Genomic DNA, 27335 nt, shown 5'->3' with positions numbered 1-27335 from the left:
GGCTGCACATCCTTGCAAGCTGAAATTCCTGTTTTCTCCAGCTCCAGTGACACCTGTGCCAAACTCACCCCACACATCCATGCTGCACCTTCAGCTCCCATAGCAAAGAGTCTGCTCCATGGGTAGCCACAGCACTGGCTCTGCACTAAGCTGCTCTCTCAGAAGGATTTGACTGCCAGCAGATCTAAAGAACTGACTTCTGTCAGTAAAGAGACAGAAGAAAAAAAGTCTTTCCAGTAAAGTAATAACCAAGGTTGCTAATTATCTGGAATTTCCAACTGGAGGAATTTGTCTTCATTTGTCTCATTCCCCTGTCTTCATGGATCTCTGGCAGGACAACGTCTTGGGAGATGTTCCCTGGTCCCACCTGTTGTTTACCATCCATATGTGCTATTCCTGGGTGAAAAGCTTCACCCAAACCCCAGTTTCTTTACATCCCAGAGCAGTTTAGGTAGGAAGGGACTTTTAGAGATTGCCTGGTACAATGCCCCATAGAAAACAGGGCCAGTTTAGATCAGGTTGCTCAGGGCCTAATCCAGGTATCTCCAAGGACAGAGATTTCACAGCCTCTCTGGGCACTTCTGGTTGTATCTGACTGCCCTCAAGAGGAGAAGCTGTCCTTATGGATGTCTGGTTGAATTTCCCTTGCTGTGCTGCAGCCTGGTTCTGTTCCCTCTCATCCTCCCACTGTTAATTTCCAAGAAGAGTCTGGCTGTGTTCTCCACACAATCCAGCTGGGCAGCGGGAAAATACCAATAAGATCTTCCCTTTACTTTCTCTTCCCAAGACTGAACAAACCCAGCTCTCTCAGCCTCCTTAAATAAGTGTTTTAGAACCAAATTCCCTCTGCAAACTAGCTCAAATATGGCAATTACTTGGGGAGACCAAAACTGGGGACAGTACTCACATGAGCTCCCCCAAGTGTCAAAGGGAGGGCAAAAATCCTTCTTCACTCTATTCCCTTTTCCCAAAATTTTATTTCCTCTGTAAAACTAAATCCTGGTATTACACCCTCTCCTCAATCCTTCCTATGTTTTCACAGGCAGACTTTTTTTATTTCAATTCTGCATTTTGCTTAACTTCACGTGAGATACAGTGACAAAAATAAAAGCAAGGAGGGTCAGGGAAATGGGCTTGGTTTCTTCTTGATAGCCTTGTTAACTAAATTCAGCTTTGCACAGCTGGATTTCCCAAAGAAACAAAACTAACAGAAAAAAAAAAAACCAAACCTCCACACTGAAATAAACCACCCTAAGAATTCTGAAGCGAACACTCTTGTCATGTAATTAGAGGGAATATACACTAGGTAAGCTTCCTGTCCTTACTCACAGGTATTTATTCCATCCTGTCTGGTAGAGATGACTTCTGCTCTGCAGCCCAGAGAGTGCACAGTGACCAAGAAGCCCCAGAAGAAGTACGGCTTCTTCCTGCGGGTTGAGCAGGACACGGCAGGACACATCATCCGGAACGTGGCGCGCGACAGCCCGGCCGACAGGGCTGGCCTGCAGGATGGAGACAGAGTGCTCAGGGTTAACGGTGTCTTTGTGGACAAGGAGGAGCATGCACAGGTACACATCTGCTCACTCTGGGATCCACACCATGCCCCAGGCCCACAGCTGCTGAGCGAAGCTTTTTCTTCCAGTTTTTATCCCCCTGCATTGTTCATTACTCACCACAGGCATGGAATGTCTTTGGGATGCCTCCCTGTGGTGTTTGTGAGAGTCCCCAGGATGAGGTGAGAGATGAGAATCTGACTCCAAGTTCTCAGAAGGCTGATTTATTATTTTATGCTATTAGATTATATGAAAGAATGCTGTACTAAAACTATACTAAAGAAAGAGAAAGGATACATACATCAGAAGGTTTAATAAGAATGATAATGAAAGCTCGTGACTGACTCCTCAGAGTCTGACACAGCTGGCTGTGACTGGCCATTAAGAAAAGACAATTCACATGGAACCAATCAAACATTCACATGGTGGTAAACAATGCCCAAGCCACATTCCAAAGCAGCAAATACAGGAGCAGCAATCAGGTAATTATTGTTTTCATTCCTCTCTGAAGCTTCTCAGATTCCCAGGAGAAAATCCTGGGCAAAAAGGATTTTTCAGAAAATATCATGGTGGCATCTCCCGAGTGCATGAACAGGGGGTGAGACAACAAAGGCAGTGGACAGTGCAGCTTTTCCTGGGGAAAGCTTTTAGCTCCATCACTCCAATGACTGCTTCCATTTCCCCTTGCCCATTACAGGTGGTGGAGATGGTCAAAACCAGCGGGAATTCCGTTGTGCTCCTTGTTCTGGATGACGCATCCTATGAAAAGGCACAAAAGGAGGGAGTGAACTTGGAAGGGCTGGGTCAAAAGACATCCACAGGCCAACAGCAGGGGCAGCAGTGCCCACCATCCACGGCCACTGCAGCTCCACAGCCCCGCCTCTGCTACCTGGTGAAGGAAGAGACAGGCTACGGCTTCTCCCTGAAAAGCACAGAAGGTGAGAGCCTGCAGAGAAGAAACTGGAGATCCATATGAATATAAATATATAAATATATAAATAATATATAAATATATAAATATATAAATATATAAATATATAAATATATAAATATATTTGGCTGCAGGGACAGAGGGAGCCACGGTTAACACATGGGGGCTAGTGGGGACACACAAACTGCTCTTGCTAACAGAAAGGAAGTGAGAAGCAGCAGGATGAGTTCAGATCCATCTCCAGAACATTTCTGTACAGCATATAGAATACAAGGTTTTCTGAGGACCATGCTTCTCATGCAGTGGAAAACAGATGAAAAAAAAAAGAGAGAGAAAAATAATAAGCTATTTTCTGCTAGTTATTTAAGTCCACTTAACAAAGGCAAATTTACAGTCCCTTCTCAAACACTAGGTACACACTCCATGTCCTATGTTAAGTCCTGTTCCATTCCTCAAAATCACCTCAGGAATTAGCACATGAGGTGCTAATAAACACGTTCCCTGATTTTTAAGTTAATTCATTTAGAAATAAAAGAATTTTGAACCTTCTCCATATATGCCTTTTTTCCAATGCCAGTTAACGGAAGAGGGAGGTCTTCTGGAAAGCACCACCTCTAAAGAGCCCTCTAAAGGGTATTTTGGAATGCAATATAATTGAAGGACCAAACATAGAAGGCTTCCAACCACAGGAAATTATTAAATGTATAAAATAACATAAAAGCAGCTTCTCTCTTCAAAATGATGGGGGGAGAGGAGGGCGGGTGGGAACAGGAATCAAATCCCTTTCAGCTATGTTAATCAGCCACTTTGCACTCCTGGTAGGGAAATAAACACTCTTTTGAGCTGTAGATAGTGAACAAATATCTCCCTCCACCACTGAAGGGATTTTTCCGGGCCAGAGTAAGAGACAGAGGAGTGTCTGTGTGGAAGGTTTGTGGTGCTCTTGTAATCTTCATGCAAGCAGGGGCCAAGAATCTCAGAGGACATCAGTGCTGAGCTTCCTTAACTGCTGTATTCAGGCCTGTTGCAGTGACTTATCCTGTGTAATGAGTTTTCATTTATTTTAGGACAGAAGGGGTTGTTCATAGTAGAGCTTTCATCACAAGGAGCAGCTGCAAAGGCTGGTGTCCAAAATAACGATCGCCTGATTGAAATCAATGGAAAAAATGTGGAAAATGACACCCACGAGGAAGTGGTGGAAAAGGTATTGATTTATCTTCTGTTCTGGCCTACTTTCACAGCAACCTATGAGGGTTACTGAGGAGGCCAGGCTGGCTGATTTAAGCACTTCACAGTAAATCTTGGGAGCTGCTGTTCAAGTACCACCAGCACATCAGCGTAGCCCTCTGCGCTGGCTCTGTTATCAAGCAGCCTCTTGAGCTGCCTCGCAATGTGAACATTGCCTCCAAGACAGGCCAAAGGATTTTAAATCACACAAGTCTACTGCTGCCAGGAACCCTATTAAATAAATCCATTCCCTAGAAGTCCTGGAAATGCTGGTAATGGCAGGAGAGCAAGTCATCAAATGTGGTTTCCAGGGCGGGAAGAAGGAAGCCTCTGATGATAGAGTCAGTATGTAGCAGGGAAGATTCCATTATTTTAGGCAGTAGTCCTCTTTCTCCTGTGAAAAAGTCCAAAACTCATGAAATGTACAGTGCAAGTAATTTCACTAATTGGCTGCAAAGAACAATGCTAATGAGGCTTCCAGCTTTCGGCTGCTGGCACTGCTAAAACGCAGCTGGAGCTGAAGAGATTTCAGAGAGCCATGAGACTCCAGCATTCCAGCAGCATTCAGGGCACTGGCTAACTATGGAATCGTGCAACACCTGGGTTTCTTTGAACTACTGCAACACCAGCAGCACAGTGACACTGGTTAAGATGAGTAAAAAGAGCACCCATTAGAATAGAAAGGACTAAGGGAAAGACAGACTTGGAGAGGTTGGACAGAAAAAAACCCCTCAACTCAGAATCAGTAATACAGGGAGACAAAAGAGGACCAAGAGTGACAGAAACTTGACTCATGTCACTGTAATCTAAAATAGTGGTATAGATGGCATGATAAGTCTATATTGTAGAGTTTCACACTTAGAATAGCCAAACACTATCTGCTCAGGCTCCCTGGATTCTACAGCACTGTATGCCACCCCTATGGCCCTACAGGTAAATCCCTACACATCAGGAACACGGTATGAAATATAGAAAATTTCCTCATTCATTACATACTCTTGATTTTGTCATGGTCCGGATTTCTGACTGGAAGGGGGGAAAAGAAAAATCAATTTACAGTAGCGTGGCCTGGACTAACAGCACCCAGACTCCGCTATGTATCAGTGCACCAGTCACCAAATGTCCCCAGTTCCCATGTGCTGTTGAAGGGGTGACATCTGAGACTGTACATGTGCTGTCACAGGTAAAGAAGTCTGAAAATCATGTTATGTTTCTACTTTCAAATGAAGAAACAGACCGCTATTTCACAAGCCAGAGGATAGCACTGAACAAAGAGAGCGCCAGCCTAAAGTTGCTTCCCCTCAAACCACGACTTATTGAGATCCAGAAGGGAAAAAGCGGTTATGGATTTTATCTACGGATGGAACAAAATACTGGTGGTAAGATCCAAGTTAACACACAGGCCATGACATTTGCTGTACCATTTCTTCCTATGTGATGTTTGCAGCCCTCACTCTCTTTAGCTTCTTGCTGGCCATCTAGGGGAAATCCTCAGGGAAAACAGCCTCAACCCAAAGTGCAATTCATTTACATTTGCCATGCTTTTTAATGTCTTAAAAACTCACCAAGCTCTGGCTTCACAGCAATCTTTCTCCCCTTCTTATCTCAGACCACGTAATCAAAGATGTAAATTCTGGAAGCCCAGCAGCCATGGCAGGTCTAAAGGACAATGACATCTTAGTGGCTGTCAATGGCGAGCGAGTGGATGGGCTGGATCACGAAAGCGTAGTGGGAAAAATTAAGCAGTCTGGGGAAAGAACCTCCCTGCTGGTGGTGGATAAGGAAACTGACAGCATGTACAAACTGGTAAGAAAAAGCAGACCACTGCTAGGAATTGGTAATTGATCACAGTCAAACAGCCAATCTGCTCTGACACTTTTTCAACTTGCAGGAAATGTCTAAGAGACACCTGTATTCCAGCAACTCCACTTGCACTGGTACAGGAAGTCACTTAACACCCAAATCTTTGGCCTTTTCCTGATTTTTATAGACACTATTGCAACAATTCTAAATTCAAACACATCACGAGTTAAGGTTTGCTGTTGAGACATCAAATTCAGAACTACATGACTGTGTATTTATAAATAACAATTTCCCTTCTGGCATAAATCAACACTGTAGTTTTCCAATCAGAATAGGGAAGAATTCTTCACCGCAGCTAAAGTCTGAGTCATTAACAAAGTTTCAAACAAAATATGTTGAGCATGAGAGCCTGAAAAAGATGTCACAACAGAAATTTTTATTTTAATGTAATTTTTTTCACTTTCTTCAGGCTCAAATTTCCCCTTTCTCATACTACTACAAAGCACAGGATTCAACCCCAACTAAAATGGAGGCAAGAGTGGAGTTGCACACTGAGCAGAAAGTGAACCACAAGCCAAAGGTCTGCAAGATGGTGAAAGGACCTAATGGATTTGGCTTCAGTTTAAACATGATCAAGAACAAACCTGGATTGTTCATCACTGAGGTACTAATGAATGAGGAGAAGCTCCAGTAGTCTGTTGGGCAGCTTCCTCCCCTCCATCCTGCAAACAAAAGCAATAAAATCCACAAGTCTCTTTTCCAATATTCTCAGATCAGAGCTAGAATTGTTTAAGTCAGGCTAACATTGCTGGCCCAAGATAAAAAATGAGCACCAGATAACATTCCTTCTTACTGTTAGACATCTAGAGGGAAGGAGAATTCCGCTTTTGCATAATTTTTTGTTTATATTCATGAGTCTGGCACACTAAAATTAGTATCTTAGACAGAATTGGTTTTTACTGTAGAACAGGTTCATTATAGAAGAGACACTTTTGCCCTAATTTTACCCACCTTCTCTGAATTCCACAGCTGGTAAAAACCAAAATCCTTGTGTTCCAAATTACATCTGTAACTTCAGCTTTTTGAGAGGAGGGGTTCTACTCATTACTAAGGGACTTGTGAATTGTACTAAACTTTGAAGTTATTGGACAGAGACCTCCAAGTAGTTAGAAAACTGTTATTCTACTTGTCTGCATGGTGCTACCATGCCACATTCCTATAATGTAAATTGATCAAGAAACATCCTAAAATCTCAAACTGATGGGTTCCATGTTTATTATGTCTGGGCCCATTACCCATCCCAATTCCTTCCTGCCCCACAAATCTCTCCTTCCCCATGCTTATTTCACCATCCTCTAAGAAAAGCAGTAACTCAGCTGTTCACAAATCTTTCCAAGCTTTCTGCCAAGATCCTGCTTTGAACTCCCCTCTGCAGGTACAAAGCCAGGGAGCAGCTGGCAGAGCAGGTGTGGAAAACAACGACTTCTTGGTGGAAGTGAACGGAGTGAATGTGACCAGCGAATCCTATGACAAGGTGGTGGCAAGGATCCAAAGCACTGGGGACAGACTGACACTGCTGGTGTGCAGCAAAGATGCTTACAGGTACTTCCAAGGCCAAAACATTCCCATCACAGCCTCCATGGCAGAGTCAGACACTCCCGAGCCTCCTTCTCACACAGAAAACCATCCACCAGAGCCAAAGAGGAACTCACCCGAGCCAAGGGAAAGGGTGAGTAATCCTGCATTAGGCAGATGCTGAGGGATCACACAGGGGATAGGAAAAGCACCTTTTTTTTCAGGTAGTAAGTTTTCCAGAGCTAGGATTGTTAACTTGAATCTGGACTTTGGCAAGTTATTAAAAAGAAAGCTGTTATTTATCACAACTACTCTTCTTTTCCCCACACGTAATACAGGTGAGTATCTTTAATGCGATATTAAATTACACAAAGAACGCATATACAAGAGATTTTATGGAACAAGATAATCCAAATACAGTAATCCCAATGATGGGAAACAGGCAATACAATTGTGGAAGTGGAGGGGAAAGTGCTTAAATAAAACAGAAACAGTGCTTAAACAGAAAACATAAATGTTTGTAAAAACCACACGAAATATTTCAAAATTGATCTCTTTGGAGAAGGAACAGCAAGTGATGGGTTATGACATTTTCTAGGCAATGTGCTGGTTTGAAATTACTTTACACTAGAAAGAATCCAAGCATGACTAAAGTCAGAAAAGCAAGAAGGTGTTACTTCTTGAAACGCTTTTAACCCTCTGTGGTCAGCCCTAAATATTAAAATGCTTATTCTCTCTCTGATCATGCAAGACACAGACAAGGTAACATCAATAGTGCTTCCCATTTCTTTTTCATTAGCCTTGTCTGCAAGTTTTTTCAAGAATGTCTTAGTACCCAAGCTGCATTTTGCAGAAGTCAGCACTACTTTTGTGTTCAATTTGTGCAGATATGGGAATTCAACAATAGAAACCCTCTATTGAACAAAATTCTCTAAAAATGTACTTAACCAAAAAACCCCTTCAACAACAAAAATGGTGTTTGTTGGTTTATTCTGTCATCTAAACAAGTGTGTGATTTGTGCAGATGAAAACAGGAGTCTGCAACAGTGCAGACTATTTAACATTTACAAACTGAAAATAATCACAACATCTTTGTTACTCCTCTGCAGGCAGACTCCTCCTCCTCATCCCAATCAGCAGCCTCCACAAGAGCTGACAGTGACAACAGTGATGACACAAAGCTGTGAAGAGACAAAACTATGCCAAGAACAACAAAAAAGAAACCTGCCAAATCTTTTCTTCAGTTCTTCTCTGCTATTCCACCTCTCAGAACTTGGCTGTCCCAAGGAGTACCAGAATCATAAAAGACTGCAAACTCTTGCTGCAATAAACACTTCAGTGTAACTTGCATCCATTTAACACTCTGCAATTGTGCTCCACTGGCACAATTTCTGCCTTGTGAAATGGGCACTCAGTCTCTCACTTCTGAAAAGGCTTAAAGAACTGCAACTTTATAATTAAATGTCCTGCAGCAGAAGCTAGAAATGTTTTATAGATTCGTAAGCATCTTAGGCTGCTACGGGTAAGCTCTTAATAAAGAGCAATTGATCTCTGCCCATTTCCCAGGAAAGGCAGCTCTCCCCCTAATCCAAGCCCATCACCTCAATCTCTGTGGCATCTTTGCTTACAGCAGTACAGCTGCTCTGAAATGGCATAAGCCCAAGTAGTCTGTGCATTATGATCCTTTTTCCTGATAACATTGCAGAAACTTCCTTGAAACATTAAGCTATCTTTGTAATTCACAACTCAAGATGTTTAATCACTATTTTGTCTCCTCTGCATACAGCTGTGGATTAGAATAGGGTATGTAATTGAGTCTAATCCCAAATCACCACCATGTTGTCCTGAATGTGACATAAATGGTTCTGTAATACTGCTGCTGTGCGTTTTGCTTCCTTGCTGTACATCAAAGACAATACAAAAATAAATTGTTTAGAGTGGTTATTTTCCCCCCTCAAAATCCTACTCTTACCAGCTACAATTTATGTTCCAGAAGAATAACAAAACAAAGCCTCAGAAAGTGACCATGAGAACCTAAAAGTTTAAGTCACAAGAATAAAATTCCTAACATACAATGTAAACAAGACATGGCAGCGGTCTTTGACTTAACACTGAACTCTACCAAAGAGGAACCCAAAGCCTCAGTTCCACTTATGCAGAGAGAGAAAAGAAAGCTGACACTCAGTAAGAGAAAGCAAATCTCCAGTCCTAAGGATAGTAGGTGCTAGTGATATACACTAGCACATACTACATACAGAAATGGAGTTCTCTCCACTCCAGTCCCGTTGGAACTGCAAATCCCAACCACCTTCTGACTCAAATCCAGCCAAATCTTTGGGACTGACAAAAAACAACTGTGATACTTGCATATTACAAAAGCTTATTTAATTCCACAGACTCAAATATTTAATTCCAGAATTGCTGTCCTCCAAATTCCAATTATAAGTTGATTTTCAAAAGAAAAATCATATTTCTTGGTGCCTTCTGTGAAGATGATGTTCCAACAGGAGGTGTTCCCTCAGCCAGCCTACCACACAAGCTCTGATGCCCCTGGATCATGGTGTATCCAGCTTTCTTTTATTGCCTGGCAATTAACTGTTTCAAGTTTAATACACACACCCCCACCCCTTCCACCTGTGGCACTGAACAAAACGAGCCACAGAGCTTGATGATGACACATGTGGAGGTTCAAGGAGCCAGAACACACAGAGCAGTCCTGTCTCTCCAAGTTCTGCATTCCACAGGAGCTGCAGCAGCGCAGCTGACAGGACAGAGAACAGTGCATGGCTGCAGTTCTGCCTCAAAGGGCCATATGCTTTTCTGGGGCTTGTTTGTGTGCTAAATAGAGAAAGAGGATACTGGACAGGGCACTAACTAGGAATATCACATCAAACCAACGGTGATAAAAGTTGAACTGGAGCTCTCCCAGGACCTCAGTAATGATTGTGCGGTATTCCGGAGGCATGCTCATGCGGATCAGCAGCACTGATGACACAAAGTACATTCCCTGCAGGTCAAAACAGGGACAGCAGTTACTGCCTCACCCCAGGTCCTGTGGCTAACAGGGCAGCACACAAAGATACTGCCATGTGTTACACACACGAGGTGTGCATGCAGAAATGCATGTGGGTGTGCCCATGGTTCTCCATACTCACCATTATCTGTGCTAACAGCAGAACAATAACATTGGAGGACTTGCTGCTGGAAATGGCATAGAAGAACTAGGGGAAAAAACCAAAAGCATTGGAAATAATCAGGTAAGACTGATGTGCCTTAGAACAGAGTGAAAGGTACACAACATTCAATACCTTTTCATCTCGAAATACCCCATCAAAACCATGCATTCTAGAGGACTACCTATAGACTACTCTCATAAACCTCAAACTTTCATAAACATTTCATAAACTTTCATAAACCCTAGTCTGCATCAATCTTCCCCAGGCAGCTTCACCTTGTGTTAAAAATCACAAAACAACACAGAGAAGCCTAAGCACAGGTATCAAGGCCAGGGCAAGTCAATAAGTCACTTGTTGGTTGAGTTAATGCCTTTCAGTCCTACCAGCAGCTTAAATTAAGTAATGCAAATGCTTTTAATCATCATCTCATCAACCTTTCTAAGCCTTGGCTTCAGCAGCATTTTGAAGCCTTGCTTACATTTAGCATCTTATTTAACAGCTAGATTCCTTCCTGACAGAGACTGGGGAAATGGCCTGCAAAAGGTATTCTTCCTACCTCCCTCCCTCTGCAAGAATTTATATTCAGATATTTAAACACAAATACATATTTAAAGTTTATACAGTACTTGCTCCATCAAAAGGTAAAGATCTGATAATGAATTTCTCTGTGTAAAACCACTTAAGAGTCCTGGTTCTTACCTTTGTAAGTGTGATTAACAACCCTCTAATAGAGGTAACAATGATTATTCCAACAAGAATAAAGGAAATGTGCTGAGACCAGAATTTGACCTGTATCAACAAAAAGAACACAGTTAAAACTTAAACACTAACTTCATTTACACTACCTTGTATAGCTGCCAATTCTTCAGGGTCTTTGTCTCTCCTAGTTGTACAGATAGATCTACTGTATACAAGGTTTATATAACAGACATTTTAAAAAATGTATTAGCAACTGTTTACTCCAAACACAAGAGAAGGAGATTTAGTTTATACCAATCACAAAGAATCCCATTTTCATAGATTGTGTAAATGACAGAACAACTATTTGCATTAAAAAATCAAAATTTGGAGCTGAATGTATTAATCTAAGCAGATTGTCTAAAGTGCTTCTATTTCTCCAAAGCAAAAAAACCCAAATCACTGCCTCTCTGACAAGACCCCAACCCCATCTCAGCATAAAATCAGTGTGAAAGCAACATTCATGGCGCATTCTCCTTTCCTCTTCAATAAGTCAAAAGCCAAAGCCACATTCTCAGGGTCTATCACTTTCTCCCTAGCAGCAGGATGATTTTATTTAGATAAGATATGAATTGCTGAAAAGGCTGTAAGAATTAATAAAGGCTCACATCAAACTGGATTCCCAGGTAATTTACAGTGATCTCAATTCCTCTTGTGACTGGATCAGTCTTCCCCACACGGTCAAATACAATATTGATTGTTGCCTGCAAGAGAGAAGGATTCACATTCAAGCAAAAAGGCAAAAGCATTTCTGACTCTCACACATGAGGCTCATTGTACCACCAAGAAAAGGCAGGGGGTGGTCAGATTGCCAAAGGCAACACAGAACACATTCATGTAAGAATTACTGGTGTAATGCTGCGTAGAAAAAGCCAGATCCAGAGCTTTATTTCAATCAAGGGCCAGTTTCTTTCAGCATTTTTGGATTTTAAAGAAACTAGAGCATTACTTAATGAACTGCCTGCATAGCATAATTTATGCAGGATATATTTGCACACATCCATGAAAAAAAAATGAAAAAAACCGCATTTACATACCATGAAGATTTTCCAGACACAATAGATGGAGAAAAAATAACCCAAAAAGTTAAAGTATTTTCCCTGGAAAGTTTTGGAATACTCTATTCTCTCCTGGAAATACAAAATAAGGGAGAAGGAGCAGAACATTAAAAAAATATGTCATTTTCACAATCACCCACAACATAAAACTGTAAAAGAGCACCAACAGTAGCAAACAAAGCCCTATCTTTCAACATATTTCAATTCAAATGTTTCTGAACTCCTAAGTGTTAATTCATAAGCTTGTAAATAGTTATAGGGCCATGGGGCAGACTCAAGGATGGATCTGAACTATCATCTAGCTCCAAAGTTAAAGGAACAGATCCTCAGTCCACTGCATTACAACATTTCACCATTTACCTATGGAACAGGTTTCAATTTCTCATAACACACGTACTCTTTCAAAGTTCTCTGACCCCCTAACCCATCTGGGCAGTTATTTGCTGTGTACCTTTGTTGCATGCAAGTCAGCAGTTTCCAGGAAAAGCTGCCGACTCAATTCTTCCAGGGCATCCACTTCTTGCTGGATAAGGGACAGATCTGGCAAACCAACATAGTCAAGGCTAGAACACATCATGAATTCTTAATTAAGAAAACTTTCCCCACCTTCAGCTCAAGGGCCACATCTAATGGTCTGGTCTCTTCTTAGATCCAGATATAGCTTTGTAACTCAGTCTTCATGGTCCTCATTAAAACGGCAAGAAAGAAATCTGAAGGATAAACCTGATGCACACTACTCTAGCTTAAGGAGGTAGACAGGACACAGTATTTAGGCAGTCGTGCAACAAATTCTTTACTTCTTTGCCTGGGAAACATATCACAGAATAGAACCCTCAAAAACTGCTGCTCCCCTTTGATCAGTGTCCCTTACCACTGAAGTGCATCTCACAATATGTCAGCTCAGATCATCTTCATAAACAAAACTGCTGAGTAACTGCTGCAACAGATTAGTGATTACTGTGAATAGTCTGTCAAATAGCCAAATTCTGATTTTAGCAGCTAGCGTGAAAGGAGAGGAAGAAGAGTCCTCAGCCTCAAATATGCAAAATGCACTTCAAGTGGTCTGACAGAAATCACTAGTAAGCAACTCTGTTAGAGAAGTGCAGACCCTTGTCATTCCCAAGAGACTCTTTCTACAGGGAACTGGATGATCTTAAGGTCCCTTCTAATCCAAACCATTCCATGATTCTGTAGTAAGTGTGCACATGAAGTGTCCCCTGATCCGCTGTACACCTCACCCATGGTGATGCAACAGAACATTTATAGAGCAGGGCAGAAACATAAAACTTCTGCCTGTGTCACAGTAAAACTGTGCCCCAGGCCTGGGCAAAAGGTCAGACAGTGCTAAAGAACAAACTTCCCAAGAGACATTAGGCTTGAAATGTGTTGAAACACAAATGCTCTGTGACTATCCCAGCTAACACTCTACCTCTAAAAACAAAGAAAGCTGGATCCACCTCCCAAGGCAGGTGCCAGCATGCAGATGAAGGATACTTTCACTGCCAGGAACAGATGTTGTAACACTTTTTATCATTCCCCAGAAGCCAGTGGGTCTGTTATGCACTTCTCCTCTCTGGAACATTGTCCTGTGAGCCACTGCTATCCTGAAAGAACAGAAAACACAAGTCCTTAGGAATACAATATTTTCATGAAAAATCAAAACAAGAAAAAAAAACAACAAAAAAAAAATCCACCAGTTTCTTAGAAGATGCTGTTAAACTAAATTCACCAAAAATAGATGACCCTTATTTCTTCCCCTAAACACCAATCCCGCTACATAAAATTATCCTGATTAGGTCTGGAGTAGAGCCCAGATCTAATCAAGTGAGATTCAATGAGACACTTCCCAAGTCTTCCATTCAGGATCCTGTTTCAAACCTAAAGAGATTTAAACCCAGTTAAACATTCAGAATTCAAATGGATTTCTCAGTCATATGATTAGTTGCTTTCCTTTCCTCAAACAAATGACTGTGTTATCTCAAGCTCAGGAATTAGAAGACTTCTCATGCTCCTCCCTTCCCTTGGACACCTCTTCTTTATCAGGGCACATCCGCCTTTTCCATGGAGCTATGAGCTCTGGATGGTGTGCAGAGCACTCTCTGGTATGCTGTCACTCACTGCTGGGCTGCATGACAAGCTGCTGTGAAGCAGAAACACACAAATCCATTCTTGGACCAAACCACTGGATGCTTCAGGCGATTTGAAGCGTGATTTGAAGTGACTCCTGAAGTTAATTCCAACACTCCAGCAGCAGCTGCGTATCGTCCCTCACACTTCCATGTGCACCACAGCATAATCCCGACAAGCACTGTTGGCTTCTGGTCTCATTCCCTCACATTTCTCCCCACTGAAATTTGTGAGCAAGTTATCCATTCCTAAGGTGAAAACTATTCACAGGATTCTCAGGATGATCCATGATTCTGTGGTGTTTAGTTCCTTTCTTGTAGCTGCAGCCAGCATTGCTACATTTGGCACTGAGCCCTCTACAAGGATGTTGATAAGCAGTGTAATAAAAAAAAAAATTAAAAATCATTCCATCATTCCTTTGACATCAGCAAAAGAAACACCCTTGGGGCACCTAACATGCAGATAAAAGCACATATGGCCACAGACTACAAATAACAGAGATCTTAGAATCCTGATAGCTGCCAAATGTAAGAAATGCATTTTTAATCCTTGCTTTCTTCACAGTACACAGTTCATATGGTCCATCCCAAATGATCCACAGCATTGCAGCAAAAATGCAGAAATGTCCAGGTAAAACACAAGGCTATAGATACACAAAGACAAATCTTTTTAGAAGTGGCAGGGATCTCTGTATCCACACAGCAGCCAGGGGTTCTGGAGACTTCACAGAAAGGATGCACAGGCAAACCCCACACACTCTGTGTGTGCAGATTGGTAATGATGTTAGGTGGTATTTGTGTGTCACATCAGCTGATCTGACTCTAACATGACACAAATGAAGCAATGCCATCAGAATGCTGGCATTTCAAACCTAAGGATTAGTTATGTCACACCTGCAAGAGCGAGTATAAAGAAACTGACAGCCTTAGAGGCGAGTTTCTGTAAGGCTTTACTTGATTGTGCTAAGGAAGGAGAGAAAAGTGATTCCTGCGCAAAAACCATCAGGGCAAACAACTTTCACCAGCTATCTCCTACTGACTAGAAAGCCAGCATGAATAAAGAGAAGAAATATCAGGATCAGCCAAGAAAACAAAAAGCTTAATGTTCTATTGCTTTACAACTCTTGCGCTCACTGGTATGTTCTGAACTATCAGTACTACTGAGAAGGTGGTCAGCACATCATTGACAATTTATGGAACTGCAGCATTTACCCTGAGCTGGAAAATACTGCTATTCCCACTTGTTCTGCCAGTTACTTGGTTGCATTGGGACTGATACATATCTAACCTTTTAAATTTGGCTTTACATGAGCAAATAGTCCAATCATGCAAGCCCACTGCTTCCTGCCAAAGAAAGAAAGAGAACAAGAATCTACTGAACTCAAGCTTCTCCTACTTCTTGCACAGTTCTGAGACCACTTAGTTTTGCACATTGTTTTGGGTTTTTTCTTGGGTTTTTTTAAACATACACATGAGTTTCATTATAATTCCCAAGTGATTAATACATGGCTCTTCGTAATGGTTGGGAAGTTGCCATATTCAGAAGATTTCCTGGCCATAGTAAGGCATGGATGTGCTAGTTAGTTACAAGCCTCTGGCATCCTGACTTTTACCCTATCACTCTCCCTCAACCAGAGATGCAAAAACACTGCACAAAACAAAAGAGCAGAGTCAGAAACAGCACTACACAGTATCTTTTAACTGTGGCATTCTTTTAGAAGAAAGAATTCTTCCAGTCAATTAAATCAATTAAACCTCAGTAATTAAATTCTTTCACTACTTACCATCTCATACATGACCACAAATACAGAGTTAACAGTTGTTCACCACTTAACATTTTCAAAGGGGAAGGAGGTTATGCTTTAACTACACTTCCATGAGCTAATACTCAGCAGATATATACATGGTGATAAATTTGGCAAGGTTAGGCTATCTAAAAGCTCCCCTGCACATGTTAAAAGGTTCCATTGAAACACTAAGGCACCAAAAGTAAAGTCTGGGAGACTGTTGTGTCAGACAGTCACACCTTTGAAGTAACTCCAGTAACTGGATTTATTCTGCACTACTCGCGAGACATGAAATATGCAACACTGATATGAAATACTCAGACAAAAATCTTTCCAGTGTAAATGAAATTACATTGTTTCTGAAAGTAGGGGTTTTAGCTTAGGGGACATGGAATAAACTAAACCAATGCCAGCAGAGTTCTGATGGCACACTGGTGTACTACAGTATATCAACATTAGCAATGTTTTGCAATTCTGCAAAACTTAACCAACACAAACCTTGCTTTCTGCAAGAATATAGCAGTGTCCACACCAGCTCACTACCCTGCTTCAGCCTTGGCCAGGATCCACCATATGTACAAACCACTTTCTGGTCTGAAACCACAAGAGTAACTGTAGTGGCCTAAGGGTCCCTGACTCAGCAGGAGAGAAAGGTGCCCATCCTACAGATCAGTTACGCTGCCCACATAGAGTTACAAATGGTCTTGGAAGCCTAATCTGTGCCACAAAGGGCACTACTTAGTGTTAAAAAGTCATGTATCAGGCCAGAACAAAACACCACACAGCTCAACCCAATTCAGGTTCCAAGAACCATCTTATACCACTTCAAGAACCATCTTATACCATACTGACTGCAAATCCTTGAGATTTTGTGCTACTGTTGTCCTCTCACCTTTTTTTCTTGCTAACAATCATGTCCATAGTCTGAAGGAGTCGTCGCTCCAGAGCCAGAATATCTGCATCTGTCACATTCCTGCAAAATAAAGACCCCAATTAGGCCTGCTACCCCATTGCAGAGGAGATGCGCACATGCCCATGAGGCAAAGAAGAGCCTGTGTAAGGGGAATATGCAGCAGCAGTGAAAATGGTTCTATCATGCAGACATGACAACAGCTAGATTCAGAAATAAAGTAACAAAAAAACTTGAAACAATGTCACAGGAAAAAAAAAAATCTCCAAAAGCTGGACAAGTATTTCACAAGGCTGAAGTTACCTGAGAAAGTAGGACATGTAAGTGTATGGACAGTTGACAGCCCCAAATCCTGACAGCAAAGCCATGAGTGTCACCCCAATCACACCAACACGGCTGATGAGCTGTTCTATAGACAGGATTCCTGAGGGAGGGAAAAACATGGCATCAGCAACCTTGCTCTTTTCACTCTGCTCCATACTTGGTGCCTTCCTAACATAACACAGAGCTGCTTAATTAATCTGACTGCCTTCCCACTGCAATGACCCCACGTAACAGGAAGGACAGACAGGGACTAGGAGAAGAAAGGAGTAGGAAGGAGTAGAAAGGAAGTCTCCCTCAGAAATCACATTACCCTGCTTAGAAACAGGGATGGGGAACTCCAGCTATGAAGAAACTTAAGACAGATATACGGATCTGTGGAGAGGACTAAACATCAATATTTTGGTTCCAAACTAATAAAGTATGTTTGTCATTTGCTGAACCCAGATCTTCCACCAGGCACTTATAAAGGTCTTCCAGAAAGGCACTTCTGCAATTATCACCAAACTAGTTGGTCCTGGCAAACTGGCCTAAAAACGTCTGAACCCCCATCCCATTAGAAGTGACCCCTCCAGATCAGATCCAAGCTGTGCTTGTAGGACAGTGGGGTTTGGGAACCACTCCTGGCTGTTCAATGTTCATCTGGTTGACACAAACACTTTGTTGAGGTGACCACCAACAAGGTCTTCTACCTGAGCACCAAGTGGACTCTAAAATATGTAATTCAACATGAACATCAAGCCTGTGCTCTAACCATCACCAAGCACTGAAGCTGCATTTATTCTTAACCACAGACCTCAACCTGCCTTTCCAGGACACAGTGCCATGTGTAGTAAACACCTCTCACTTTTTAGGGAGCTGGTTATAGAGCAGCTGCCACACACAGCACATTTAGAGCTTACACGATTGCAAAGCTGAGATGGCTGAGCGCCAAACCACATTTCATGCTTCAGAGAAGTGGAATGAATGATGAAAACAAGGCAAAAAGACTTCACAAAGGGAAACTGAGACACCCAGTCATGTGCAGCTGCACAGAGATTTACAGGAGCTACAGAATGTGCTACAATACACTGGCCTTTTACCCCACATACTGTCAGACAGCAGCACTTAAAACAGAGGTGCCTTCAAAATGACATTCCACTGGTTGGAGCAATGCTTCCCCATGAAGCTCACACATAAAGTGAATGAATGTTCCATCAACTCAGATAGAGGTAGGAGCTTTATTAGAATACTGGTGTGTCATTAGGCATAACCTTCCTTCTACAAGCTCCCAAACTCAAGTTTGTTAGATAAGCTGCAGTCCAAGGGAGCTCATGCTCAATGGTGCACTTCTCAGCTGCAGGACACTGCCATCCCCATCCCCACCTGCCTGAATTGGGTCACCACTCCCTGAAGAAACCCACAGCAGCCTTGTCTGTACATGCAGGACAGCAGCACCCCAACAATACAGCAGGGAATAAACATGTAGAATCTTTTGCTCTAAGCTCATGTCTACACATGGTAGGATAAGGCACTGCAGAACTCTTAAGTGGAGGTATCACACCCTGTAAAGTACAATTAAAAACAGAAAACACCCTATTACCCATTCTGGAAATCTGCAGGTGTTACACAGCCTCTCAGAACCTTTTGGTGATCTAAAGAGGATTACCCAAACCCCATGGCTAAGTTTCCACTGGACTGTTACATTCTGCCAACTCAAGCACGTTATGCAGCTCACAATGGACACAAGTTTTTCTTGGCAATGGAACACTGGGCAGAGGGATCTGCACTATACATCAGCTGCTGAATTTCGGAGGCAAATGACATAATTACAAAAGATAGACACACATTTTCTCTTAGGAAACTTTTAGGATCACAGATGAAGGGGTGAACAGACCCTACACCAGTTGGTATCCCACAACTTCTCATATGAGTACAGAGTCAAGCAGCTTCTCACAGAACAGAAGGACTAAACTGAGCATTTTGTATGCAGACAGACACATTCACCAATTTCCATGAAAGTGACTGAATTCTACCTGCTGGGAACAATATCCAAACAATTTTCCAGTGCAGGGGAAATAGAAGGGCAATGTAAGTTGCAGAGGTAACAGAGGTGACAAATAGTCTGGTTCTACCAGTGTTACAATCCTTCAGCACAGTCAAGTGCCTCGAGGGTTCAGCACAGCCAGGCACAAGCCAACTCTGCTGGACCCAAACTAGCCCAAGTGCACACAGGATCTTCACACTGAAAATACTCATGACCACAACAGAGACACCCAAGCTAATTCTGTACACAAACAGCTCTGGCATCCAGCAGGACTTACCAACCCACACTCCAGTCCCGTGCAACTGCACAGCAGGAATCTGTACCAAAGCCAGCACAACTGCCAGGGCCCTTGCTAGCTAGAGTCTGTGCAGCTCTAGAGTTTAGGCACACTGCTGTGTTTTGGACACAACTGGACAGCCACTCATGCTAAACTCATCTGATTTCAGTCACAAGAAAGAAAAACCTGACTGAAAAAACATCAGAATAAGGATTGGTTGTTGATCAGCTCCTTAAATACACTAGGTTTAGTCTCCACAATGGAAAGAAGTAGGTGAATAAAAATTGTGATCAACTTTTTGTGGAGATAAAGTTTCTGTGTCTTTAAAAGAACACCATGTCTTTATATAGTCTAGGTTCAGTTAGAACTTACTTACTTCCTTCAAGTTTTCCTGTGGCACTCAAACAAAACTAATAAAAATAATCCAAATGTATCCACCCATTTCTGTCAGTCTGACAACCTTCACACTGCAGATTTCAAAGCAGAGCAGACCCTCAGTTGCAGGAACTGCTTTCTACAGTCCCAGCTGCAGAGCTGAGATAATAATAACTCAAAAATAAAAGTGAAATAACAAAGCCTATTTGCAGGAAGGAAGAAATCAGCAAGAAAATTAAACTCACCATGTTTTGGGCTGAGGATAGGAAACGGATCCCCCAACTTCCAGAAGAAATACATGAATGTCAACCACACAACACAGGCAAAAAGAAGTTTCTGTCTGTGCACTAATGGAGAGGAGAAATGGAGTGTTTAAAATAGGCTCTTCCTTTAGGGCTTTTTATAGCTTGCAACATTTCTACATTGATCTAAATACTACTTTGAGAACAGGTGGCCAAAGCAGGTGTCACCTGACAGAGCTACAGCTTGGAGTGTGCACCCCTTCACCTCACACAAGGCTCTGCTGTCCACATGGGACCACTTCACTGCTTCTTCCTTGTGCAATCTTGAACATGAATCTTAAATATTTCATCTTCATGGCAAAGCCACATATTTAATATTCCCAACCTACGTGTCTAAGCTTCACACAAAAGAGTGCTGTGTATCAACAGCTCAAGGGTTAAGTGTCCATTAGCCCATGGAAGAGGCCTCATCCAGACAGCAGAAACAAAACCAGCAAAAGTAATTTACTGAGCTTTTCTGCTTCAGAAGTGATTTATTGAGCTTCTCTGCCTCATTTCTTTTGCCCCCTAGCAGAAAAACACAGACCTGCCAAGGGTTGCAGAGTTTGGCTGCAAGCTTAAAACTGCAAAGGAACAAATCCCAGTAATATTACTCCAAAGTGCTCAACTTTCTGCTGAAACCTATGAAGAAAAGCAGCATTTGCTGGGGTCATGTGAAGCATTTCGTGACTGTTCAATGAATGGTTCATGATAAAGCATAAAGTTCCAAAAAGAAGGTATTTAGCCAGAACAAAATCAGGGCAAGAAGGGAGGTACAAGGACAGTAACCAAAATTATTTCTCATTTGTATTCCTAGTCTCAAATTGGCAGCTCCCCTGCCACAAACCAAGTACTCACATAATCTGATATTGCTCACAACAAAGTAACCGATGTAGAAGGGCACCATGAAGATTAGGATGAGCAAAATAACACACAGGTTCAGCTTCCAATGAAAATATCGAGAGCTGAAATAAAGCCAAAATACTGATTAGCACAAAATCATAATACAACAAATTTCTCAAAGAAAACTGCATGTCAGTGAAATCTTTCCAATTACATCAAGCAATGAACAATATTGGCTTAGCATATAGAATAATCTGGAATTTTTTTTTTTAAATTAGGGTAGAAGAGAGGGAGTTGTTTGGTTTGGGTTTTTGTATAGTATTTTTAAATACAGAAGTCAAGAATGTCTATTTAAAACTAAATAACTATCCAGAAAACCACACTAGATCTTTTATCAAGTACTGTATTTTCTATGGTGACTAATACCAGTTGCAGCATGATTCATGTGACTGACTACTCATCTAGTTGAACAGTAAATCAAAACTAAGTATAAGCAGTAATTAATTTTCTAATGAACAGCTGAGTCAAAAAAAGAGCTAATTCATATTGAAAAGACTAAAAATACTTAATGTTGGTAAGTCAGCATGTTTCACTTCAGAGTGAATTGTCTCATCTGCAAGACTTTGCAAAGCAAGGTTTTATAAATACATATACGGATTAACATGATGAATACTCCTCTGACCAAATTAGAGTAGTAAAATGCAGGTGAGATTCATCTTGGCTAAACTGACCTTTCACTTTACTTGAACAGAAAAATACATGTCCCCATTCCCAACATTAACTCTTATCCTCAGGGAAGAAGAAATTACAAGGATCCTTGTCACTTTTTCCTAACTAATTCAGAAGCAAACGTTTTCATCTATACTGAAGTCTAGCCCTTTATTGAAGCTCATAAAAGCATTCTCCTCAGTGATCTCTCTGGCTACCAGCCCCATGTATTAATAACATATAGAACTAACATTACCTTTCATCAGTTCTGTACTTCTTGCCTTTCAACCCCTTTGACTGCTCTCTTATACTTGTATGATGAGATACAGTAAGAAGAAACCCAACTTAGCCTCTACATTTTATTGTTCTATCTTCTCTTTCCTACTGACTTGCAAAGATGACAGTTTTTAACATTCCCTTTATGTAAAAGTCCTCATCCTATTGTAAAGGGGGGATTCACCTTTGATTCACAAATCCTGTATTGTTACAGAGTAGCTTTCACTCTACAATTAGCTTCACATCTTATTCACTTCTCTGACCACCAAAGAAAAACCAGTGCTTAAACATTCTGTAGTCTTTAGCATCTGAAAAGTGCTCTTAGCACAATCTGAAGAGTTACAATACTTCCATAAAAGAAATCATTTAACTTCACAAATGGAGAACATCAAAGGCGAAAGCCCTGCCCTAAGGACCAAGACCAATTGTTAACAGCATGGAAAAGTGGAAGCTTATGGCTACTAGTCCCATGCTCTGTCAAACAAATAAATGTTGCTGCACAAACATCTTCATTGAGCTGCTGACAGTTTTCTCCTGTGATTTCCCCAATCCAAGACTAATCCATTAATTTAGAAGTTAGACTGAAGATGCTTCAGAGCACAAGGCAGGCCAGTCCCCAGTGGGCTCCCGGACTCACCTGCTGTTCAACACTCCCAAAATCTCAAAGATGATGAGCTCAAACATGGTACAAGAGAAGGCAAAAGTCACAGAGAAGATTACCTGTACCACATACTGTCGCACCTGCAATGCAGAGAACAATCCAGAGACATCAGGCACTTATATTTCTGGAATGGCATCCTGATATCCTCAGATAACAAAACAAATCACAAGGTATGATGGCCCACAACTGGGTCTCTTGCTTAAAGGCACCAAGCCCTTTATCTGCTTAGGAGGAAGCCAAAAGCCTCTTGGAAAACAGAGGGCAAACACATACACTAAGAGAGCTCTTTGATATTAACCTCAGATTTAAAAATAAAATCCACATCAAAAAAACTGTCGGGGTCTGAATTTGACTTGCACTTAAGCCATGTCTGACCTAGACTACAACCTCATACTCTACTACAGACAAGAGAATGGAGTTTTTATCCCATCCAATCCTCACAATCAATTCAGCAGCAACTGATACATCTTACTGAGTTTAAAGTTAAGCTGGATTTCATTTTGTCTTAAAAAGTTCACCTTATATAAGGTGGGCTTACCCACCTATAAAAGGCAAAACAGTTCCGTCAGTTTCCTTTTACCCCTGCATCTCCTGCATATTTCTTTTTATTTAACAGTAGCCAGTATGGAAACTTTCAGTGGCCACAGAAGAACCCATTTCCTCAGATATCAAGGAGTCTTTCAAACAGAAGCACAAGAGGAAATTAAAAAGAAAGCAACTGCAGAGAAGATAAAGGGATTAAAGAGAGAGGAAAAAGGTTAAATGAAGTTTTAACAACATTTCTATAATTAGGAGTATTTAAGATACTTTTTTTTAAGATACAGACTTGTAATGAAAGGTTCCTTCTCACCTCATAATCCTTGAAGAGTTTTCGCATGAAGAAGAGCCACCCAAATCCAAAGAACAGCACCTGCAGAAGAGATGAAGCACTCAACATCTGCATCCTGCAACTTGCCAAACTCAAACCTACTGCACTGCTGACTGCAAATTAAACAAATGGAAGGAAAAGAACTAACCCAAAGCACCCAAGATCCACAAAAGATTAAAACTTGCCAGGGTGCCATGGAAAAAATAATGTTTTAAATATCTAAGCATAGCAGATACAAAATGCTATGGCCTTAAAGAAGATTTAGTCAAGACAACAGATTTTGGTGTTCCTAAATTCTCAAAATTCCTCAGTTCCTGGCCTGCCAAAATCCCTTGCATTCTTGATTCTTGTTTCACTCTTGTAATCTACAGAACTAAAGCCTATGGATTTTTTAACAGGAAATACAGATATGGAAGCAAAGCAAACACTTGAATACACATCTTCTAGGGATGAGTAAATTTTATAAAAAGATCTGCTGTTTCTTGTAGAGTAGAAGTGCACGTTAAATTTTGTAGAGGTCTTTACAGCACATCTGGTTAGACACTGACACATTGTCAGTGTCTAACAGGGGTGAAAGATGCTACAAGGATCTTCAAGATGGGGAAAAGGCAGTGCTGAATGCCTCAAACCACAACCTGGAGCTGCAGGAAGCCACAAGGACAAGGCAGGTGAAGCAGAAAAAGCCAATAACACTTTGCATTTCAGTGGTCATGAAAGCACATTACAAAATTTGTTAAAGTTTCTTCACACTCCAGAGGGTATCAACTTAATATCACAGCTATTTTGCAGATGACTTAAATGAAGTAAATACAAATTGAACAAGGTGGCCAAAATTGCAATTACCTGTCTTCTGAGAGTAAAAGGGGACTGTGTTCTCAGGCCTCCCATGGGTAGTCACATCTATTCCTCATCAGACTGAAAGGGAGTGTAATGATTTAAAAGAACTCAAGAAAAAGAGAATTCAGGAAATACTCAGTGTTTCTTACAGAAGTAGCTTTGTCCCAGGCCAAGACAAAATTCAGTATATGTCAGACATCATGGAATAAAGTCAGTGTATCTCCCCAGAGCACAGTGAAAAGGCCAGAGCTTTCTGCCCATCCTGAACAATGGAGATGAGAAACATTCAAAGACAAAACCAAAGGAATTATTGTGGATTACTTCCCTGCACTTCAGGAGTAACCACAGTGGCAAAGGTAACACACTAACATGATTTACAGACAAGGAATACCTGGATTGCTGGGCAAGAAGATGAAACACAGCTGCCTTGAAAGAACAACTGAAATAGGAATGAGGTTGAATGAGTGATTTGTAACAGCTGGCAAAACTTGTTTGAGGAGGACTTCAGACTTTGAAGCAAAAAGGGAAAATATTCCATATGCCTCCTATCTAGGGGTCATAAGCTAAATAAGTATGATAAGCAAATGAGATCTGCATCAAGTAATTCCACATTTAACAGTGGGAAGGAGGAAAAAAGTAGAGACAAACTCTTCAAAAAGAAGTAAAAGATGAAGAGATAAGTAAGTACAATAATAACCAAAAACTAAACAACAAGATTAGATTCTCCTTGTGTTAGGGACTGTACAAAAGCAAAGAAAGACATTTTGGTAAAAGTTCACACTCTAAGACACTGCAGGTGAATGTGACAAGTAAACTCAGCAAAATCTTGAGCATTTGACAATTACATGTAGCGACTTGAACATCTAACTTGGTGGTGTTGAAGGTAATGAGGGGCTTCAAAGCTGCTATCAGAAATTAAGGAAGAGCTATTAAATAAGTTAGAGCTCAGAACTCAAAGCAAAAAAAAAAGGGAGTCTTTGTTCTGGGTGAACTGTTAACAATACCAAAGCTATGCTCTAACCCTAACCCAAGCCCTAACCTTCAAGCCACCAAGAGTGAAAAAGCACGTTGTAAGCAAAAATCAAAACATTATTAAATAGGAGGGCACTGTTCTTCTCAGAAACAGCCAGAAGCTGTCCTGAAAATTGTCTGGAATTAGAGTTGTGCATTGAAGACAGCTACCTGCTGCTGAGAGGGGAAAGGTTCTTTTCCTCAGCTGATCCCTCATCACTACAGAACAAAACTTTCACACCAACTCAGCAGCTTAAATCAGATCCCTCTGCGATCCACTTAAAAGCATTTTCATCTGGTCCAACTGCCCAGGATCAGCCTTGTTGAGAAACACCAGAAATAAACCAAGCACTTGGTAGAGACCAGCAAGGTGAACTTCCCTGTCTGTCCCAACTGGAGAAATATAAATTTAAACGTAAGCGGGGCTCGGTCCGGCCCGGCCACCCCTGAGGGGCCGCGCGCCCCTCGCGCGGAGCGCTGCGCACGCGCGCCCCCAGGCGCCGCCCTCGCGCTTCTCCCGCACGGACAGGGCGCAGGGAGAGGGAAGCCCGGTGACGGCGGGACCTCCCCGCTCCCTCGCCCTTCTTCCGGCCGGAGGCGCCGCGCCGCAGCGGCGGGGAAGGGGTGGCTACCTGCGAGGTGAACATGATGCTGGAATCGATGAGGAAGCTCATGGCGGCGCCCCACGCTCCTCGCTCCGCCCCGTCCTCCGCGCTTCCGGCTCCGGAGGCAGCGGTGCGCAGGCGCGCGGGCCCGTGCCCCGGGCTCGGCGGCGGTGCATTGGGGGCGTGGCCACGGCGGAAGGGCTCCGCCCCCTGGGGGAGGGACCGTTGGGCGGGGAAGATGGGGTGACGGCGTGAGGGGATGGATCAATCCCTCTGAGGGGAGATTGATTTGGAGCCGTCTCCATCCTCCCTCCACGCTAAGAACTGGGCTGCGGATGCCTTTCAGGACTTCAATTACAATATTTCAAGGAATGGGGCCAGAAGGGAAGCAAAAGTGCAGACAGGGAATTTCCTGATGGCTATCGGTGTGAGATCCAATCCTTCATGTCACAGTCATGTTCCCATTTGACCTTCATGGCGTCTGAATATTTTTCTTTTTTCCTCTTAAATACACACCTTGAGGAAATGGCCTCAAGTGGCACCAGGGACATTTAGAATAGAAATTAGGGGGGGAAAAAATCACAGAAAAGATTGTAAATCATTGGAACAGACTGCACAGGGAAGTGGTGGAGTCACCATCCCTGGAAATATTTGAAAAACATGGATATAGTGCTTGAGGACATGGTTTGATGGTGGTGCTGGATTGGCAATTGGTCTTGATCTTGGAAGCCTTTTCTAATCCTAATGATTCTGATTCTATGATTCCAAACATTGCCACTCAAAACTCTCTGTATTCAGAATAAACAGGAAGAGAAGAATCAAGTTGTGAGTTTAACAAAGCACAGAGCCCCTGCTGACTGAAAATCAGGAAACTTTATTCATTACAACTCATTTCACTAGGAAAACAAATCTATGTTTGGTTGTGCCGAGACACGAGATTAGTCCCACAGTGTCTGATTGTTTGGCCTTCTGTCATGCTCTCAGACTTCTTGGTTTGAAATTTGTCTCCTTGTCTGCAGTATTGCAAAGAGAAGAAAACATGCAGTTTTCATGGAGAAATGAACTGAGGGAGCAGGTTATTGTTTCTGATCTGAGACCTTTTGTTTTACCCCTTCTGGTATCTCTGCCAGTTAATGCAGAGCTGAGATCAGGCCTTGCCTGTTCTTTCTTTCTGTATCTGCTATTTTAAAAAATGTTGTTTCCTAAAGTTGTGAGATTTCTGAGTTTGGAGGGATTTGTGGTTGTTTTGTTCTATGTTGGTAGGTTATGGGGCAAGGTTAGCTGTTTATTACCTTTTAGAGACCAAGGTTAAGAGGAAATCCTTTAAAAATAAGTTATAGAGAGCCAAATTCTGATCTTGTT

At 41.9% G+C, this 27335-nt stretch overlaps 2 protein-coding genes across 2 annotated transcripts; one reads left to right on the top strand and one right to left on the bottom strand.

The window, feature by feature from the left end:
• Positions 1-1350: 1350 nt before the first annotated feature.
• Positions 1351-9320, top strand: PDZK1 (PDZ domain containing 1). The gene is made up of 8 exons (XM_009092733.4): positions 1351-1568; positions 2251-2491; positions 3552-3688; positions 4895-5090; positions 5321-5517; positions 5984-6178; positions 6950-7243; positions 8199-9320. The coding sequence occupies exons 1-8, from the start codon at positions 1359-1361 to the stop codon at positions 8274-8276; spliced, it is 1548 nt and encodes a 515-aa protein (XP_009090981.3). The 5' UTR covers positions 1351-1358; the 3' UTR covers positions 8277-9320.
• Positions 9321-9457: 137 nt separating this feature from the next.
• GPR89B (G protein-coupled receptor 89B) lies at positions 9458-26136 on the bottom strand. The gene is made up of 14 exons (XM_018916852.3): positions 26001-26136; positions 23503-23562; positions 22629-22732; positions 21023-21129; positions 20129-20230; positions 17188-17308; positions 16867-16947; positions 13556-13665; positions 12513-12601; positions 12041-12133; positions 11612-11707; positions 10965-11054; positions 10245-10310; positions 9458-10096 (listed from the first exon to the last, which is right to left on the bottom strand). The coding sequence occupies exons 1-14, from the start codon at positions 26040-26042 to the stop codon at positions 9890-9892; spliced, it is 1368 nt and encodes a 455-aa protein (XP_018772397.1). The 5' UTR covers positions 26043-26136; the 3' UTR covers positions 9458-9889.
• Positions 26137-27335: the final 1199 nt, after the last annotated feature.

Source organism: Serinus canaria, chromosome 1 (genome assembly GCF_022539315.1).
Source record: "Serinus canaria isolate serCan28SL12 chromosome 1, serCan2020, whole genome shotgun sequence".
NCBI classification, from domain to species: Eukaryota; Metazoa; Chordata; class Aves; order Passeriformes; family Fringillidae; genus Serinus; species Serinus canaria.
Note: the sequence above shows the minus strand (reverse complement) of the source record. Positions and strands in the feature narration are given on the sequence as shown.

Excerpts from the sequence above, each read along its gene's own strand:
- PDZK1 (XM_009092733.4), top strand. The coding sequence starts at position 1,359 with ATGACTTCTGCTCTGCAGCCCAGAGAGTGCACAGTGACCAAGAAGCCC. Across the intron at positions 2,492-3,551 it reads CTCCCTGAAAAGCACAGAAG|GACAGAAGGGGTTGTTCATA; the intron begins GTGAGAGCCTGC and ends CATTTATTTTAG. Across the intron at positions 3,689-4,894 it reads ACGAGGAAGTGGTGGAAAAG|GTAAAGAAGTCTGAAAATCA; the intron begins GTATTGATTTAT and ends GTGCTGTCACAG.
- GPR89B (XM_018916852.3), bottom strand. The coding sequence starts at position 26,042 with ATGAGCTTCCTCATCGATTCCAGCATCATGTTCACCTCGCAG. Across the intron at positions 17,309-20,128 it reads TATCCTCAGCCCAAAACATG|GAATCCTGTCTATAGAACAG; the intron begins GTGAGTTTAATT and ends TCCCTCCCTCAG. Across the intron at positions 11,055-11,611 it reads ACCTGGGAATCCAGTTTGAT|GTCAAATTCTGGTCTCAGCA; the intron begins GTGAGCCTTTAT and ends TTGTTGATACAG.